This window comes from Brachyistius frenatus, unplaced genomic scaffold, assembly GCF_029030835.1.
Source record: "Brachyistius frenatus isolate BFR_SWC_R1_liver_20210118 unplaced genomic scaffold, ASM2903083v1 Contig_13, whole genome shotgun sequence".
Classification (NCBI taxonomy): domain Eukaryota; kingdom Metazoa; phylum Chordata; class Actinopteri; family Embiotocidae; genus Brachyistius; species Brachyistius frenatus.
Window position 1 is genome coordinate 3,352,293 of NW_027210612.1, and position 15,796 is coordinate 3,368,088.

Here is a 15,796-nt window from a genome sequence, read left to right on the forward strand (position 1 = left end):
TCCCAATGATTCTTGTAAAAGCTCGGCAGATGAAAGAAAATCTTTGCGCGGAAGAAAAAATGCGCGGAGCAATGCACCGACTACACACGTAACACATTTACTGTCGAGATTGAATATAAGTGCTCAGTATATATCATCAGCAGCTCTTACAGGATTATTGACATTGTCTGTGTCTGTCTGCACCAGTGTACATGCTATGACTACAAAACTGTCAACTCATCAACTGACAGCACCGTTTAGCGCTAATGCAAGTCTCCATCAGCTGTCAAAAGCATTTGCATGAAATCAATAGCAGATGGCGGTGTGTGTCACCAATTTCATTACGCCGGGGTTGTTACAAAGATCATCTCCATGATAGATGAGATGGCGACATGTCGACATGTGGAGATCATGCCTGCCGCTCGAGCCGCAAGTGCAGAGCAGCGGGACATGTTTTCAGCCTCAACTTTAAATATGATTTTTCTTTTGTTTGACACATTTCAATTTCTCTATTTCAAGGCATGTCATGTAAACTGTAAAAACTGTTGATAGTGTGCTTCAAGGATTCAGGATGCCTGACCATCCGAATCACATTTATCGGAATTCTTAGGTGTGCATTTACAGTGGGCGTCATTATAATTAGAAAGGCACATCAAACAGAAGACCTCTCCCAACCTATAGGTCTCGTCCTGTACTGTACGACTCTCCGGCTGTGTTCCCAGCATGCCTGGCGGGTTGTGTAGGCCCCAGCTGAGGCAGAGGACAGGAGAGCGTGATGTATCACCCTGAGAGAGCCCACTGACAGCCTCTGATGATGGATGGCCTGATTATGGAGTGCTTTTTACACATACACAATTTACATCACACTGAGCAGCGGGGTCTGGCAGGGCTGCCGCGCACGTATGCTCTCTCAGCCGGGCACATGCACTCACACACACACACACACACACACACACACACACACACACACACACACACACACACACACACACACACACACACACACACACACACACACACACACACACACCCTCGTGTGTGTGTACACATCTACACATGTATAGGACTGCCAGAGTGCATAGATAAGAAGGGGGGTGGAAATAACAAAAGAAAAGGGGCAAATTCCTTGCTACAGCCTTGTCATGTACGATCAATACGGCAGATCAATCCTTTATTAAGGAGAAGATGGCTTTCCCCCACATTCCGAAGCAGACCTTTGTCGTTCCAGGACACATGATGACATGTCAAATCAGATTTCCTCCAGTGTATGTTGTTGTGGCGTGGGGTTTATTCAGGTGTGTCAGGCCTATAGGGCTGAATACCACTGTATTTGTTGGCCAGATCCTTGCTATCGATTAGCACCCTGCATTGTCCATGCTTGAACACATAATTGCTCCATTTGATCACGGTCGAGCTGGCAATTACTGTATTCAGGTTTTGGCACAAGTGGTGCATGTGTGATTGTACGTGCATGTGTTTTTGGGTACATGAGTGGGTACAGGATGTGTGTGTGTGTGTGTGTGTGTGTGTGTGTGTGTGTGTGTGTGTGTGTGTGTGTGTGTGTGTGTGTGTGTGTGTGTGTGTGTGTGTCCACAGGTTGTGTGCAAGGAGGCTTGTATGTGTATTAAGATGAGAGGGAACAAAACAAAGAATGAGAAACATAAATGTTCGACTCCTTGGCTTGTGCTTCAGTGTGTGTGTGTGTGTGTGTGTGTGTGTGTGTGTGTGTGTGTGTGTGTGTGTGTGTGTGTGTGTGTGTTTTTTGGGGGGTGAGGGGGTGTTCGCTTGCTTTCACATTCTCTGGTGTTCAGCAGGTTCAGCGAGCTGTGCGGTGTTAATGCTGAAATTACATGCTGAGTAATGAGTGATGGGCCAAATTACAGGCTGAACAATGAATAGAGGCAGGCAGCTCTTATTAGTCTCCATAGAAAGCCATTGATTTATGAAGCGCCTTGTTCGGCGGAGTTACTCTCCTGAAAATGATATCTACATTGAGAAGTGATGTTCTCTATTAAGTCGTTCCTTCCCCCTTTACACTGCTCTCCTCCTTCCTTCCCCCTCCTCCCCTGCTCTGCCCTCCCTCCCTCGCCGTGTCCTGCCTATGAGTGTACACATGATTGTTTAGAATCAGGCGGAGCTGTAAGGAAACCTTCAATTACCCATTAGGACTGTCAGACATAAAACGCCCTGCTCTCACCAAAGTCTGGGTTATGATTCATTTACTTTGTGCCTCTGATTCATCGCCCAATATGCCTCATGCCCCAGATTACTATTTGAGGGGTGGGAGAGATTAATGGCTCCATGGGATCTGCTGCCGTATTTCACGGGCCCAGTGTTGCAGTACAGTTGGTGCAGAAGGGTGAAATGACAGCAACTTACACTAGATCAATGTGTGGACAGCCTTTCACAGATTATTAAAGCTCTGTTAGATTAAAAGACCCCTGCTATGTAGTTTGCTGTAGTCAATATTCTCAAGCAGATAAAAAGGGGGAGGGTCCCTCAGAAGGATTCTCAGACTGATGTAGGTCATCATGGCTGTTAATGGAATAGCACTTGGTGGCACAAGTGTCAGAGGGACCTGTGTCATTTTCCATCACTCGCCCCCCCTCCAGAGCCGCTGATGTTTCATAAAACATTGTCTTACCCCTGAGGTTTCCACGAAATTAGGCATTCTGAAATGACTTTTATACTGTAAACTCTAACAGATTTCTCAATTAGTTTCTCCCCGTCTGTGGCAAAATTAGCCCTGAAATGCTTCTAATTTTCATCTTCTCTTTCCTTCCTTCTTTCTTTCTGTCTTTCAGCCCTGAATGAGCCGACCATCGACTATGGTTTCCAGAGGCTGCAGAAGGTCATCCCCAGACACCCCGGCGATCCTGAGAGGTTACCAAAGGTCAGTATAGTCTCTCCGCTGCACAGAAAAAACCCAGACCAGCCTGGGTTGTGATGTCTAAATACTCTGAATGTGACAAATAAACAAAACAACATTAGCGCAAAGCACTGTGACCCTAAACTGCTTTACTTCACATATGTGGCTTAGCCACTAACCAGTGTGGTAATGGTATTGGTCTTGGTGTGTGGAGAGAGGCGCAAACTCTCTGTGTGGTAAAATAGCTCAATCAGGCGTTTTCCTCTCCAGTAGTCTGTGGAGATGGTAATCTGGTCAGAAACGACGTCTGCACCCTCATTACCCCACTCATGTTTTCCTTTCATTTTCTGCAGCTCGATTTGGTTTAATCTTTTGTTTACAGAACCCTGTGCCGTAAACCCCCTAGTCTTACTGCGGCTAATAGACAAAGACTGCATGTCATTACGCTTTGGCTTTCTTATTGTTTTCTTTTGAACCTGAGCGAACGAGTTGAAAGCCACATCAGTTTTAGACACATTGGTGTGGCACATAAATGGGCTGCCATATTGAAAGACTTGAGCATGAAAACTAAGGTGCACATTTTTTTTCTTCCTTTTATTAATTCTCCTCCCCTGCAGAAACTCTTTGATTCTTTTATCCTTTTTCTTTCCCTTTGATTCTTTTAGTCTTTCCATTTCCTATTGATAAAATCTATCTGTGTGTTTGCACTAATTGCTACCCTGCCAGTAACCATTTTGATGACTGACGTTCCAGATGTGTCAAGTGTAATAATATGACTGATTAGTACATTCAAAACCCCTCAGCAGGCAGTAAAGTGGAGGCCACCTCAGAGTTTTAATAATACTGTAAAACCTTTAAAGACCTTATCTATTAAATCCCAGCATGCAACACAGCAATATCATTAATGTCCAACGGACAATTTAATAAAGAACAGACTGTGTGGTAGCTATAGACGTTTGACCAAGGCAATGTGGAGAAATGGAACATCACAGCGAGTCCCTGGTTCACTATATGAAGTGTTTCAATTAGACTCAGTCCCTGTGGAGACAGGAAACAACACCTAGACATGAAATGTTGCTCTAATTTCAACTGTAAACGTAGACCAAAAGGTAAAGTACACTTACCTTTAATATCCACATGACTCGCTCTATCTCCACAGGCATCACCGGTCAATCTAGCTTCACTGTTTCTATTTTATAAAGTAGCACAGTGTCTTTGTGAAATCCACATCTCTCGAACAAAGAGAGCAGCAATGTTAAACACAGCTTTATTACAGAGGAACCTCGCTTCTTTCCTTGAATACAAAACGTTGTTGGCTGTGAGACAGATTTTGACACTGAACCCGAGATTAGTTTCCTGGGTGTGCGTATACTTAATATAGCACGGTCTCCCAGCCTTTGCATGAAACAATCACAGAGTGAGATGAAACCCTGCACTTCCAATAAACAACATAAATATTTGATTTGCTCTCTAATGGACCCAAATATGGGGTTCAGGGGGCATGTAAATGATCCCACCAAGTGATTCGTCATTGTTAAGCTTGCCATCTGAGGGTCAGCTCTCGGGGTCAAAAGCACATTCCCAATAAAACAGCCTGCGGCGGGCTGAGGCTGGCATGTACATTTGGAATGAGAACAGAAACAGCATATAGAGAACAGCCATTACAGGGTGCAGGTGAGGTAGGGAGACTCTATAAAAAGAAGATAAAGCTGGAGGACGCACGGTGTGCATTAGCAGAAAGGCAAATCGACACCAAGCCCACTCGCCGCCTCTACCCCCCCCCCCCCCCGCATGACTTCACCCTCCAGTTGATAATATTACTGCGCTATTGATTTCCACCAGCCTTCTCCCTGGGACCAGTAAGACACGTGGTAATTGTAAGGAGACAGAAAGCCAATATGGGAGTGCTCATGGATAGCGAGGGATGCACGCTAATATTGTTGCTACACAGAGAAAAAAAGGGGGGAAGCTGCCTCTGATTGAAGTTTACCTCGTAATTCTAAGACAACATCGCAGATGACAGTCTGACCCTGTGGGAGGAGTGGAGATATAAAAATTCAATGCAAAGTCCAGGGTGAATATGAAAGTAATAAGTGTGAGCAGTCAAGTGATGAGAAAGGAGATTGGTTTGCGGGCATCGCGTTAAGTGAAGAGAGACTTTGGAATTCACCCTCCTTTTTAAGATCTTGTTATAAAACAATTTTCTATTCATAATATAAAAAAGACAATTTATAATACCATTTTGTGCCCTCTGGCAGTAATGGACAAATAGACTGGATATCACATTATATCACACTCAATTTCTCTCTTCTGTAACAAATTAGATTCATTATGAAATTAAAAGTGGAAACTCAATATTGTTTTATTATTAAGCTGATTGCTTTGGATTCTTTTCTTTCCTCCCAAAATGAGCATAAGCCCATTCTTTTCCAATTCTTTGTGTAATCCACAAGGAGAAAATATTACAAATGTGTTCATGTCAAGCAATTACCCATGTATTTAAATGAATCTCTCTTCCTGTGCTCTTTGAAGTACCTTCATCTAATGGCCCTATGCTTCTAAATGCATTCATTACCTCAGGCTAGAGCTAACAGAGTAATTGCCTTACAGTTTTATAATGGCATTAGCACTCCGAGCTACATAACCTAGGCCCTCTTTTATTAACTGTGATAATATAAATACAACATCCGTGTTAATCTAGTGCTTGAAGAGTCACATTCAGGCTGTTTTAGACCACGTCTCCTTATTGTTAGATATTTTTTATAACACATCATTTGTTATGGCTTCCTCTCATTCTTTTTTTTTTTTTTTCCTCAGCAATAACATAAAACAGCCTCTAAATCTTAGGTGATCTGTCATCGGAGCGGCGCCATTTAAACAGTCGCGGAACAAGAGACCTTTATGCAAAGCATGGCAAACAATAGAAGAAATCTGTCACGCATTTGTCACAGAACAACAGAAATCATTTGAAGCCTTTAATTGTTTCCATTTAACATGGTGTGTTCTGATATGTCTCCATGACAAGAAAGCCAATTACACTTATGCTGGAGCAGTATTGAGATTTACATGGAAATGCCCTCAGAACACTATTCCGTGCTAATCGTATTCACAGCGTGAGCTAATACGCCTGAAAGCGTCTCGTCAGAGGAAAACAAACTTCTTCCTTGATTGGGTGCAGCACTTCTCATCATTCGCCGATATGACTAGGTTGCCACTTAAGCATAGCCCTGCGAGTCAGCTTGGTTAGTTAAGACACCACGCGGTAAACGACAGATTAAGGATGAGAGGCAATATCGTTTTCTCTCCTCCTTTTTCCAAGCTGTCCTTATGTCACTGCTGCAAAGCACCATATGGACAAGGAGGGAGAGGACGTTTTACAGAGAATGAAACATGGCTTGTGAATGCGACAGTCTTAATTGCTTTAATTGTTGTTTAAAATTGAGAGCCATGTAGAAGATCTTGAAATATGATAGAATAGATTATTGGTAATTATTAACTGCAGACAAAAAGAAAGAAAACCACTTTATCTCACTCAGCAAGAGAGAGAGAAATCTGTTCTGCCTGATGAGAACACATCAAGACAGCTGGTCCTCTCATTTAGTCTACCTGCCTCACGACAACCATAATTCTTTATTTGTATGCAAACTAGATGCATGCAACGTTGAGCATACACACCAATTTCAGAGGTAAATGCCCATTCTAAGAGCCACCCATCCGGTAACTTGGGGTGGATTAAGCGATATGTTTCTATAAGAGAGCATGGCATACGCTGGAAGTGGCTTCTACAGTGATTCATCTTGATAAATCAAGGGCTGTGGTAGATATGCTCCTCAGGATGAAAGGGCCCATACACACACTCCGTACACACTACAAACGCTGTGCCTCGGAAATGCAGGCCAAGTCTTGGAGGCCGCTGTTTGAAGGCGCGAAGGCTGTGTTTACATTCATTTACGGCAGCTGCCGTCTTAATCCCACACTGCTATTGCCAAGTGATGGAACACTTCAGACAAATTACCGAGGCCCGCAAAAGAAAACACAGCGAATGTGGGAAGAAAACAAGCACCATCTGAGATGTTTCTGGTGACAGATTTGCATTGCTTTTAACCAGGGTTCTAACAGCACACTCGACAAATCTCTGCTTTACAGCAGGTGACAACAAGCGAGCATTTTAAAAACACACGCAACAGCCATGTCTGCAACTTGCCTTTGTCAGATTAGATGCACTCTAAAAGGAGGAGAGGGTTTTCATAGAGCATATTGCCTTCTGTATTATAGAAAACAAAGAGAGCAGTCTGGTTGCTTGAGAGGGATTTAATTGTAAGTGCTGAATTCAAAGAGCAGATAAAGACACACAAATGGGCCAAACCCCACCTAGCTAAAAGCCCGAAACAGAGTGGGGGGAACAGGATCCGGGGCCAACTCATTTTCAGTGTTAAGAGCCAAAGCAACACAGCTAATCCGCATTGTCAAGCAGGGGCAAGCATGCAGACATGGATAAGACCACATCCTGAGCATCCGTGTCCCCAAGGCACAAGCACCCAGCTCTTGCTGGATGGGAAGTCATTTGTGAAGTCCTTTGCAACAGCCAGTCAAAGAGGTTAATTGAAAAATTCCTTAATGTCATTACAACAGAACTAGATTAACCCAGAGCTAATTCACTTTATTGTTCTGAAGAGAGGGGACTCAGCGCTGAACTCCAGAGCAAACGCGAAGCCCAGAATCAGGGGTGAAGTGTTGTTTTTAAAGGACTATGCCAGTTTAATTAAGATAGGGAACATTATTCACTGCTCTGCATGGTTGGAAGGAGCAAAATGGTAGTGCCGTACAAATGCAGCTCTGGTGCCCCTTAAATCAAGGTGGCTTTTATTTAGACGGCTGACTATGTAAACATCTCTACAGCTCTCCCCGACTCTGCTGTGCAAGGTTGCTTTTCATATTTCTTTGTTACTGTACACACCACTGGGGGTCTCCGCTATGATCTGTTTGGGTCTTAACATTTCCTCTCCCTGTTTTCCTCATCAGGAGGTGTTACTGAAGAGGGCGGCTGACCTCGTCGAAGCCCTGTATGGAATGCCCCACAACAATCAGGTCTGCATCCACACAGCTGCTCTCAGCATGCTCACACCTCTGCTAAATGAGAAACAATTGAAAATGTACTGATTGCATCACCAAAGGGTATTTTCACCACTATATCTGGAACAATGTAGGCTATATGCATTGTGAGTTAACCATATAGCCATGAACCGTGCATCAAAGAAAAAGCACAGCTATAAAAAAAACAAAAAAAAACAACAACCATAAATAACAAAACCTCTGCCTTTTCTGCGCTTCTCAGGAGATCATTCTGAAGAGGGCAGCTGACATCGCCGAGGCCCTGTACAGCGTTCCCCGCAACCACAACCAGATCCCCTCGCTCGCTAACACAGCCTCCCACGGCATGATGGGAGTCAACTCCTTCAGCAGCCAACTAGCAGTCAATGTGTCTGAGTCACAAGGGAATGACCAAGGTATGTGATTTAGGGTATGGCTCCGCAACTCGGGGGTTCTCAAAAAGTGGGGTGCATGTGGCCTGTGAGGGGCCCTTGAGGGGATTCCTGAGGGGTTTGAGAAATAGTTAAATTTCACTTTTTTTTTTTTTTTTTTTTACTAATTAAAATAAAATAAAAAAAAAAGATAGAAATGATATTTTTGAACACTGGCCCCGTCCTCATGGGCAGTTAAAGGGGCCAATTAAGTGCCAATTTCTTGTCTTACTAAACTGCTGAATGTGCTGATACAAAAATGTTTGAGTGCAGCAATACATTTTCCTCGTCATTCACTGTAATCAGCAAACATTTCTCTTGTAAATACTACACAGAAGCAAAGACAGAAATGACTGAAAATCGCTTTCCATCTTCTCGCCCGTGGTATTCAGTGGGCTACAGCCGGAACACCAGCAGCGTGTCCCCCCGGGGCTACATCTCCAGCAGCACCCCACAGCAGTCGAGCTACAACACCGTCAGCAACAGCATGAATGGCTACGGCAATGCCGGTATGAACCTGGGAGTGCCAAGCTCCCCTGGGTTCCTCAACGGATCCTCTGCCAACTCCCCATATGGAAGTGAGTAGCTTGCCACTATTCCACGCCGTAGTAGCACTAAGCTGCTGCTGATTTAATTCCAGCTCCCACATTCGTTTTCACTTCTATGAATCATTTCTGACAGGGTTATAATATTATTGATGGTGATAATATATTACTATTCATTCGCGGGGGCTTGTTTAGTTTTAGTACTTCGGAGAACACACATGTAGTTCAGAACTGAAGAAATATTCATTTTTATGTGTGCTGCACCAAATGCCACTTGTATTCGTTCAACCGGACAAGATGTTGATGGTAGGGGCCTGTGAGTACTGATCGTGTATCCCCGCTGGCAGTAATACTATCCCAGCCTTACCTTAACTGCCCTCTCCCTCTCGAGCACTACTCACAGCACGTTCTCCCTCTCGCCCTCCCTCCTTTCCTCTCCCTCCCTATCGTCTCTGCAGTTAAACAAAAGAGCGCCTTCGCCCCTGTGGTCCGACCCCAGGCCTCCCCACCCCCTCCTGCACCAGCGCCAACGGCAACGGACTGCAAGGTGAGCCCCCCTCACCCCCTCATCCCTTCCCTACGGACTACTGGTCAGATACCGCTGCTCAGGCCTCTGTCCGGTTTGGTGAGGGATTAATCATTACAAATATATGCATTTTGACAGGCCAATTTACACCTTTCAGTTTACACTCAAACACACACACACACACACACACACACACACACACACACACACACACACACACACACACACACACACACACACACACACACACACACACACACACTGCCACTTACACAGAGCATGTCTTTACACACATACACGTGCGAGCGCAGGATCGCGAGTGTCTGTGCAAGCATTCACGCAAACGTACATCCTTGTTGCCCTTTCGTACAAATGATCCCCTCTGATGTCGCAGGAAAAGACCTTCCCCGAATTGTTTCAGTAATTATGTTTATTAGGTTTTGTGCATGTGTCATGACCAACATGATTGCTTTGAAAACAAGCTTAGCCGTAGTGTGTGCCCCAAGATTAATAACATTGGGCTTAATGAAGTGGGAAATTAAAGTTCATCTTGCTACACGTTCATACTTATTAATACATGTTGTGCAGAAATTAATGAGCAATGCCTTGCCATCATCTGCGCTGGCAAACTTAAAAGCATTTCAACCATGACTCTACAAATATACTCAGAGCAATATAATAATATATCATCCCAGCACTTCACCAGTCGCCTAATTGTTAAAACGTGCGAAAATACTGAATATATAAACTCTCAGGGTGAGGTACAGTTGCTAATGATATCCTAAGCAGATGGTCTTGGTAAAATAACGGAAGCTACCTTTGATCTTGCCTAATCTCTCTTGGATAATGACGCCGAGGCACAACTTGGGGGGAAATGTAGGTCTAATGCGCTGCTCAGTGTTGGAGAGTCAAGGATAAAGAGATGAGGGGAGGAAAGGGAAGCGATAGGAGTGAATCTGAGGGGAGTCTGGTACTGTAGCATTGTGGCATTGTGGGAAGTGACCGTGTTGTTGCTCTGCCGTCACCACGGCCGCGTCTCCTGGGAGTCTGGGCCACTGTTTGCCATTACCCCAACGCCAGGAGAAATATCACACATAGCAGGACTGGCGTGCTGGGGGCTGAAATGTCAGAGCAGGAGGGAGGTTTTCAGACTCTCCCCGTTAGGAGGACGTGCAGCGGCAGGCAGGCGGACACGGCAAACACTCACAGGCACATACGCAAACAGGCACATTAAAGGCATGCATCCACGAACTTGCGCACCGTCAGACGGCTGAACATACACGCACGCACGCACACACACACACACACACACACACACACACACACACACACACACACACACACACACACACACACACACACACACACGCATGCACTGAATTACAACATTGTAATAAAGTTTTATATTTTTATCCACGCTTGTTTTAGGCTACAAGACTAATCTCTCTTTCATTTTTGTCTCCTTTTGTCCCCAGCCATGTCCGGCCTGGTTGTCCCTCCAATGTAAATGCACTTTGTTATCATCTCAAGCACCAGTCTCCACACTACCACTTCACAGGACACTCCCCCCAGCACACTGCAAAACGCTGGTGTAATGTATAGTTCAACCGCTTGTTCTGTTTTTAAAGACGAAGAAAAAAAAAAGAGAAAAAAAAGGAAAGAAAGAAATGATTTTCTTTTTAAAAGACTTTCGCAACCTGCAGAAAAAAAGGATTTCACAAGGAACAATATTTTTTTCTGTGGGATTTTTTTTTTTTTTTTGTTGTCCCATGTTTTTTTGCCCCATTTTATCACCCTTGAAGAGGACACATGATGACGAAGGGTTTATTTTGTATACCTGTCGGGTTGTGCTGCGGCCTCGGATATGTTCCAATCGACCACACGTTCAATACTGGAAGGGACTCTGTGGACTCACCATTTGGTTGTAAAGTAAAAACACTGATGTACAGTACATTTGCCAATGAACTTGTTTGCCTCAGAAATTGTTTTTTCTGTTTCAACTCTCTTTTAATAGATTCACAACAGTTGTGTGTCTTTATAATGTGACTTTTTTGTATTTTTATGTGTGAGAAAAATACACAGGGGCCAAGACAGTTTGAATTTCAACTGGAAAATATATGAGATATATAATGTAGAAAAATTGATCATAAAAGTACAACAACTATGAGTGAAAAGGGGCGGGGCTTGGGTGGGTAAGGTTGTATCATGTTTCATTCCTGCATTTTAACTTAAATTTTGTAATTTATTGTAGCTAGAAATCATCTTCAAAAGTAAAAAAAAAAAATCCTCTTTGATTCAACAAGCACACTGATGTGTACAAAACACTGCTCTGTTGATGAATATGATGTACTTCCATGTCTAGAGCTTCCTTTTAAGCAAGTGTGTTTTGCCATGTTTTTCAACTTTTTTGCTAGCACTGTATATTAATGCATTCCTAGGCTACTGTGAAGTCTGTTTCTTGTTGATGAGGAGCAGTCTCCCCCTTCTAGCTCCAACTCCCTTATGTGTTTTATATGTGGTTAAAAATTGTAGACTATTGTGATATTGCCAAACTTGTGCTAAATATTTATACATCTGTCTTTTTCATGTTCTTTTAGATCAACAAAAAACATTTAAAAAACAAAATTAAAATCCATTGACAATGTAGGAGTATAGTAGTTCATCGTCATATTTCTGTTCAAACACACACTTGCGCTCACTGAGGGAAATTTTGTAACATATCAACTATAAATAATGTATTTATCTCTGAAATTTTGTATATTGCTTTTCATTATGTATGTATTAATCGTCATGCCCTTAATATAGTGATGCAGCACAGATAATTCAGCCAAGAACTGTTGCCTTCATTTGTTTTCTTTTTGTATTTGATGAAATGCAATGTGCATATATTTCATGTGTATCCTCAAAAATTTGTGTTACTCCGTCAAGACTCTCTGTCCATTTTTTTTAAAGGGGAAGTCAAACTTCATTGTTTATTTTTATATTGATTTTAAATTATCTATACAGACCATTTTGGAGAAAACTTTGTTGGTTGTATTGTCAAATAAATTGTTTGTGACCCATATGATAGTTGTTAAGACCCAATAGAGACTAATGTGCATGAGGGACAACCTTGGAGATAAAAAAAAACACTCCATTTGTGGTTGTATTTTTTTCTGTTTTGTAGAATGTATAGAAGTCATTTTTACTCACCACTTATGACTCTGCCACATAGCTTACATGTGTTTACAGGGAAGAAAAATTTAAAAATGTCAACATTTGGAATGGAAACAGAAATGAATAAGTGATGTTTTATTAAAATTTTCAGTAAAAACACAACACAAGCTCCTCAACTGTGGACTTCTTCAGTTTTAAGTACAGTTTGGCTGGCAGACAAACTGACAATCAGGACCAAGAAAAAGACAGTAGAAACTTCTGAGGACAAGCCTGTGATTCGTCTGTAAGATGTAGTGTTTAGACATTGCTATAGAGATAATTGTTTGAAACATGTGGAAAAGTGTAACATCCATAAAAGATGAAAACTGCTCTTTACTCATATTCTTTCAGCAAAGCACTCTGACATTGTGACATATTCCTACTGGTCTTTGTATCAGCATATCCTGCATCTGTGGTGCTTCAAAGGTTCATTGTAGTCATTCATAAACAGTGCAAGCTTTTTATTCAAAGCACCCCAAATGGGGCTCATTCAAATCCCTCATTTCATTGCATTAAGCCACCTAGTTAATAAAGAATCAATACATTGAAAGAGCAAGGTTATCCTTTGTCTATAAGGGCTGGTATCGTTTTGAACCTCTTATAGTTTGAGCGCTGAAAAGGGGGGCTGCGGTGAAATCTATACTCATCAAGTGGGTCAAACAGAAGGATAGAAGTGTTTGAGGGAAGAATAGTGGTTCTCCTTAAAAACAACTGAGCATCTTATCTGGCATCCTGAGTGGTCGCGGAGAGCAGGTCACAAAATGTCAATTTCTCATCAAGGCAACATTGTCCGAGGCCACCTCTGCCTTTAATGCACAATTAAACGACAGCAACCTGAGAGGCAATCAGCATATCACAGCTTATTATGTCAACCGGCATGCACAGATCTCACGGCGCTGCAGATAGTCCAGCAGCTGCTGATAGCGCAAAGGACAGATACACTCAAAAAGAGCTATTTAATTTTCAGATGCCTTGTGCTTCAAATCATTCCCTCGATAATCCACTGTGTCTGATAAACACGGCCACACATCTGCCTCCTGACGTTGCATTATCTGTTTCAGATACGCCGCTTCGGATCTGTCGCTCTGCTTGTTGCTGTCTCTATTATTCAATGGGAAATTCCTTTTTTTTTTTTTTTTTTTTGCACCAACTGTGTATTTATTCAGAAATTAAAAACAACTGAGCAGACAGAGAAACAATAAACAAATCTGAAGGTGAAAGAACAATAATAATAAAAAAAAATGACAAGTTGTGTCAGGAGCTGCGAGGCCTGGCAGGCAGGCAGGCTCGAGGTACAGTATATTGTCTCAGCAGGTTTGTCTGTACCCAACAACCAGCCACTAGCTCTGCCACGCCATTCAATCATCGTGAGAGCCTCTTTTATTGGAGAACTCTAATGGCCACCCTCCACCATGATCTTAATGTGTGCATTAAATATTTATAAATCCTGGGTCAATAATGCCCCATAACCAGAGCCTGACAGACCCCCACCCTACCATGTGGCTGCCTCGCTCTCAAACACAGGCAAAGGTCACGGGGTCACGCAATCAAAAGAGAGCGAGGCTCACCACATCCATATGTTGCCACTCTTATCAAGACTTTCCTCAGTACTGGTTATCTGTCAAAGGAAAGAAATATTGAAAGCAATATCGATCTTAACTAGCCTTGTGTTGCCGAGGGCCACTCTTCAAACATCTGCTCGTGCATTGTTATATTTCAAAAAAAAAAAAAAAACTCCTCTCAATAATATAAGCCTGAGCGGTAATATTGAACCTCTGTGTGACGCAGGCTGCCTGAGCATGACTAATAACCGCGTTATTAACAAGCATCGCTGGAGATTTTTAAAAGTTGATATATACGTGCTGAACATTTCTTCATTAGTGTCGGGTTAATTGCGCGGCCCGGCATCTACATGTGTGACTCAGGCTGTTTTTTTTTTTTTTGGTGTGTTTTTTTTTTTTTTTTTTTACCATATCCAGGCTGCGCTCCTGTGCTGTTCAGGTGAAAGATTGTGCTCCGGTGATAGCACACACAAAAGAGCGGCCGGACAATGAGCCAGTCAATGGAGAGCTCCAGTTGAAAGAGCCACAATGGCCGTGCATGCTGGGAATTGGGCTGGATGATATAAAGGAATGAAACCTTCATTGAGGCCATGGAGGACAAGCATTCAGAAAAGAGGTTTTGTTTGCTCTTTATCAATCTGTCGTTTCCCATGAGAAAAAACAATTCAAACTGACCTTAAAAAGAGAATATTACCTTACGCATCCACTTCCTATGTAACTCTTATTGAGAGGCTTATACATTCACCTTTAATGGCATTATCACGTGGTGATGTGATAATACGTTACATGGGTACAGTGTCAGGACGGGCCGTGAAAATAAAAGGTGGACGATAGTTTATCTTCTGTGCTCGGTGGGCAGTGCTGAGATGTACTTTTTAAGGCTTTGCTCTTGGACAGACAGGATTTGTGTAACTGCTGACTGATGTGGTTTTTTGCAGGGGGAAAAAAAAAAAAAAAGTGGCTTCGACTCTCGTGAAGTTTACACACGAGTCGGATACCGCTTCTGTGACTCATAAAAACTGCACAAGCAGAGATCGTAACTTTGAGATGACAATGAATCAAAATAGGGAGTCTGACCTTTTTTTGAACAATTCGACATTTGAATCAAAACAGGGAATGTGACCCTTTTTTTTTTTTTTTTTTTTTCAAACAGCCCCATATTAGCACAGACTCCTGTCTGTGAATCTGTACATCAGATAAGACACTGCTCCCCTGCTACTGTACACTGGGAGTCAGCTTTTCAAGGAAAACTCTAGATCATCACAAAGATTTCCACTTCACTCACTGTAGTCAAGAAGGATGAGCAAAGTATCCCAGTGCTTCAAAATCCATTAAACTTGTATTTGGGTGTCATTTGATACTTCATCAATGTTTCAGTGCATTTCAAAACCACAAATGCAGGATTTTCTCCCGGTAGAAATACAGTATTCACCATATTTCCCTTCAATGTGCTTCACTTAGACCAAAAATTACACTGCAAAGATTGCCTGGTCATGGAGTGCGAGGCTACAGTGATAAAATAATATCACTTGAACTGTATTTTCTGCCACAGTCTCCACCACATAGAGCTCCTTTCATAGTACTCCTCTGTAGTGCTT

At 42.6% G+C, this 15,796-nt stretch overlaps 1 protein-coding gene across 1 annotated transcript in view; it reads left to right on the plus strand.

The window, feature by feature from the left end:
- LOC138617650 (transcription factor COE3-like) overlaps positions 1-11,068 on the plus strand; it is a 67,232-nt gene extending 56,164 nt beyond the window's left edge. Inside the window, 7 exon segments of the mRNA XM_069692809.1 lie at positions 2,784-2,872; positions 7,871-7,936; positions 8,184-8,355; positions 8,763-8,948; positions 9,374-9,427; positions 9,430-9,462; positions 10,917-11,068. Coding sequence (XP_069548910.1) covers positions 2,784-2,872; positions 7,871-7,936; positions 8,184-8,355; positions 8,763-8,948; positions 9,374-9,427; positions 9,430-9,462; positions 10,917-10,948 — 632 coding nt within the window. The 3' untranslated portion in view covers positions 10,949-11,068.
- Positions 11,069-15,796: the final 4,728 nt, after the last annotated feature.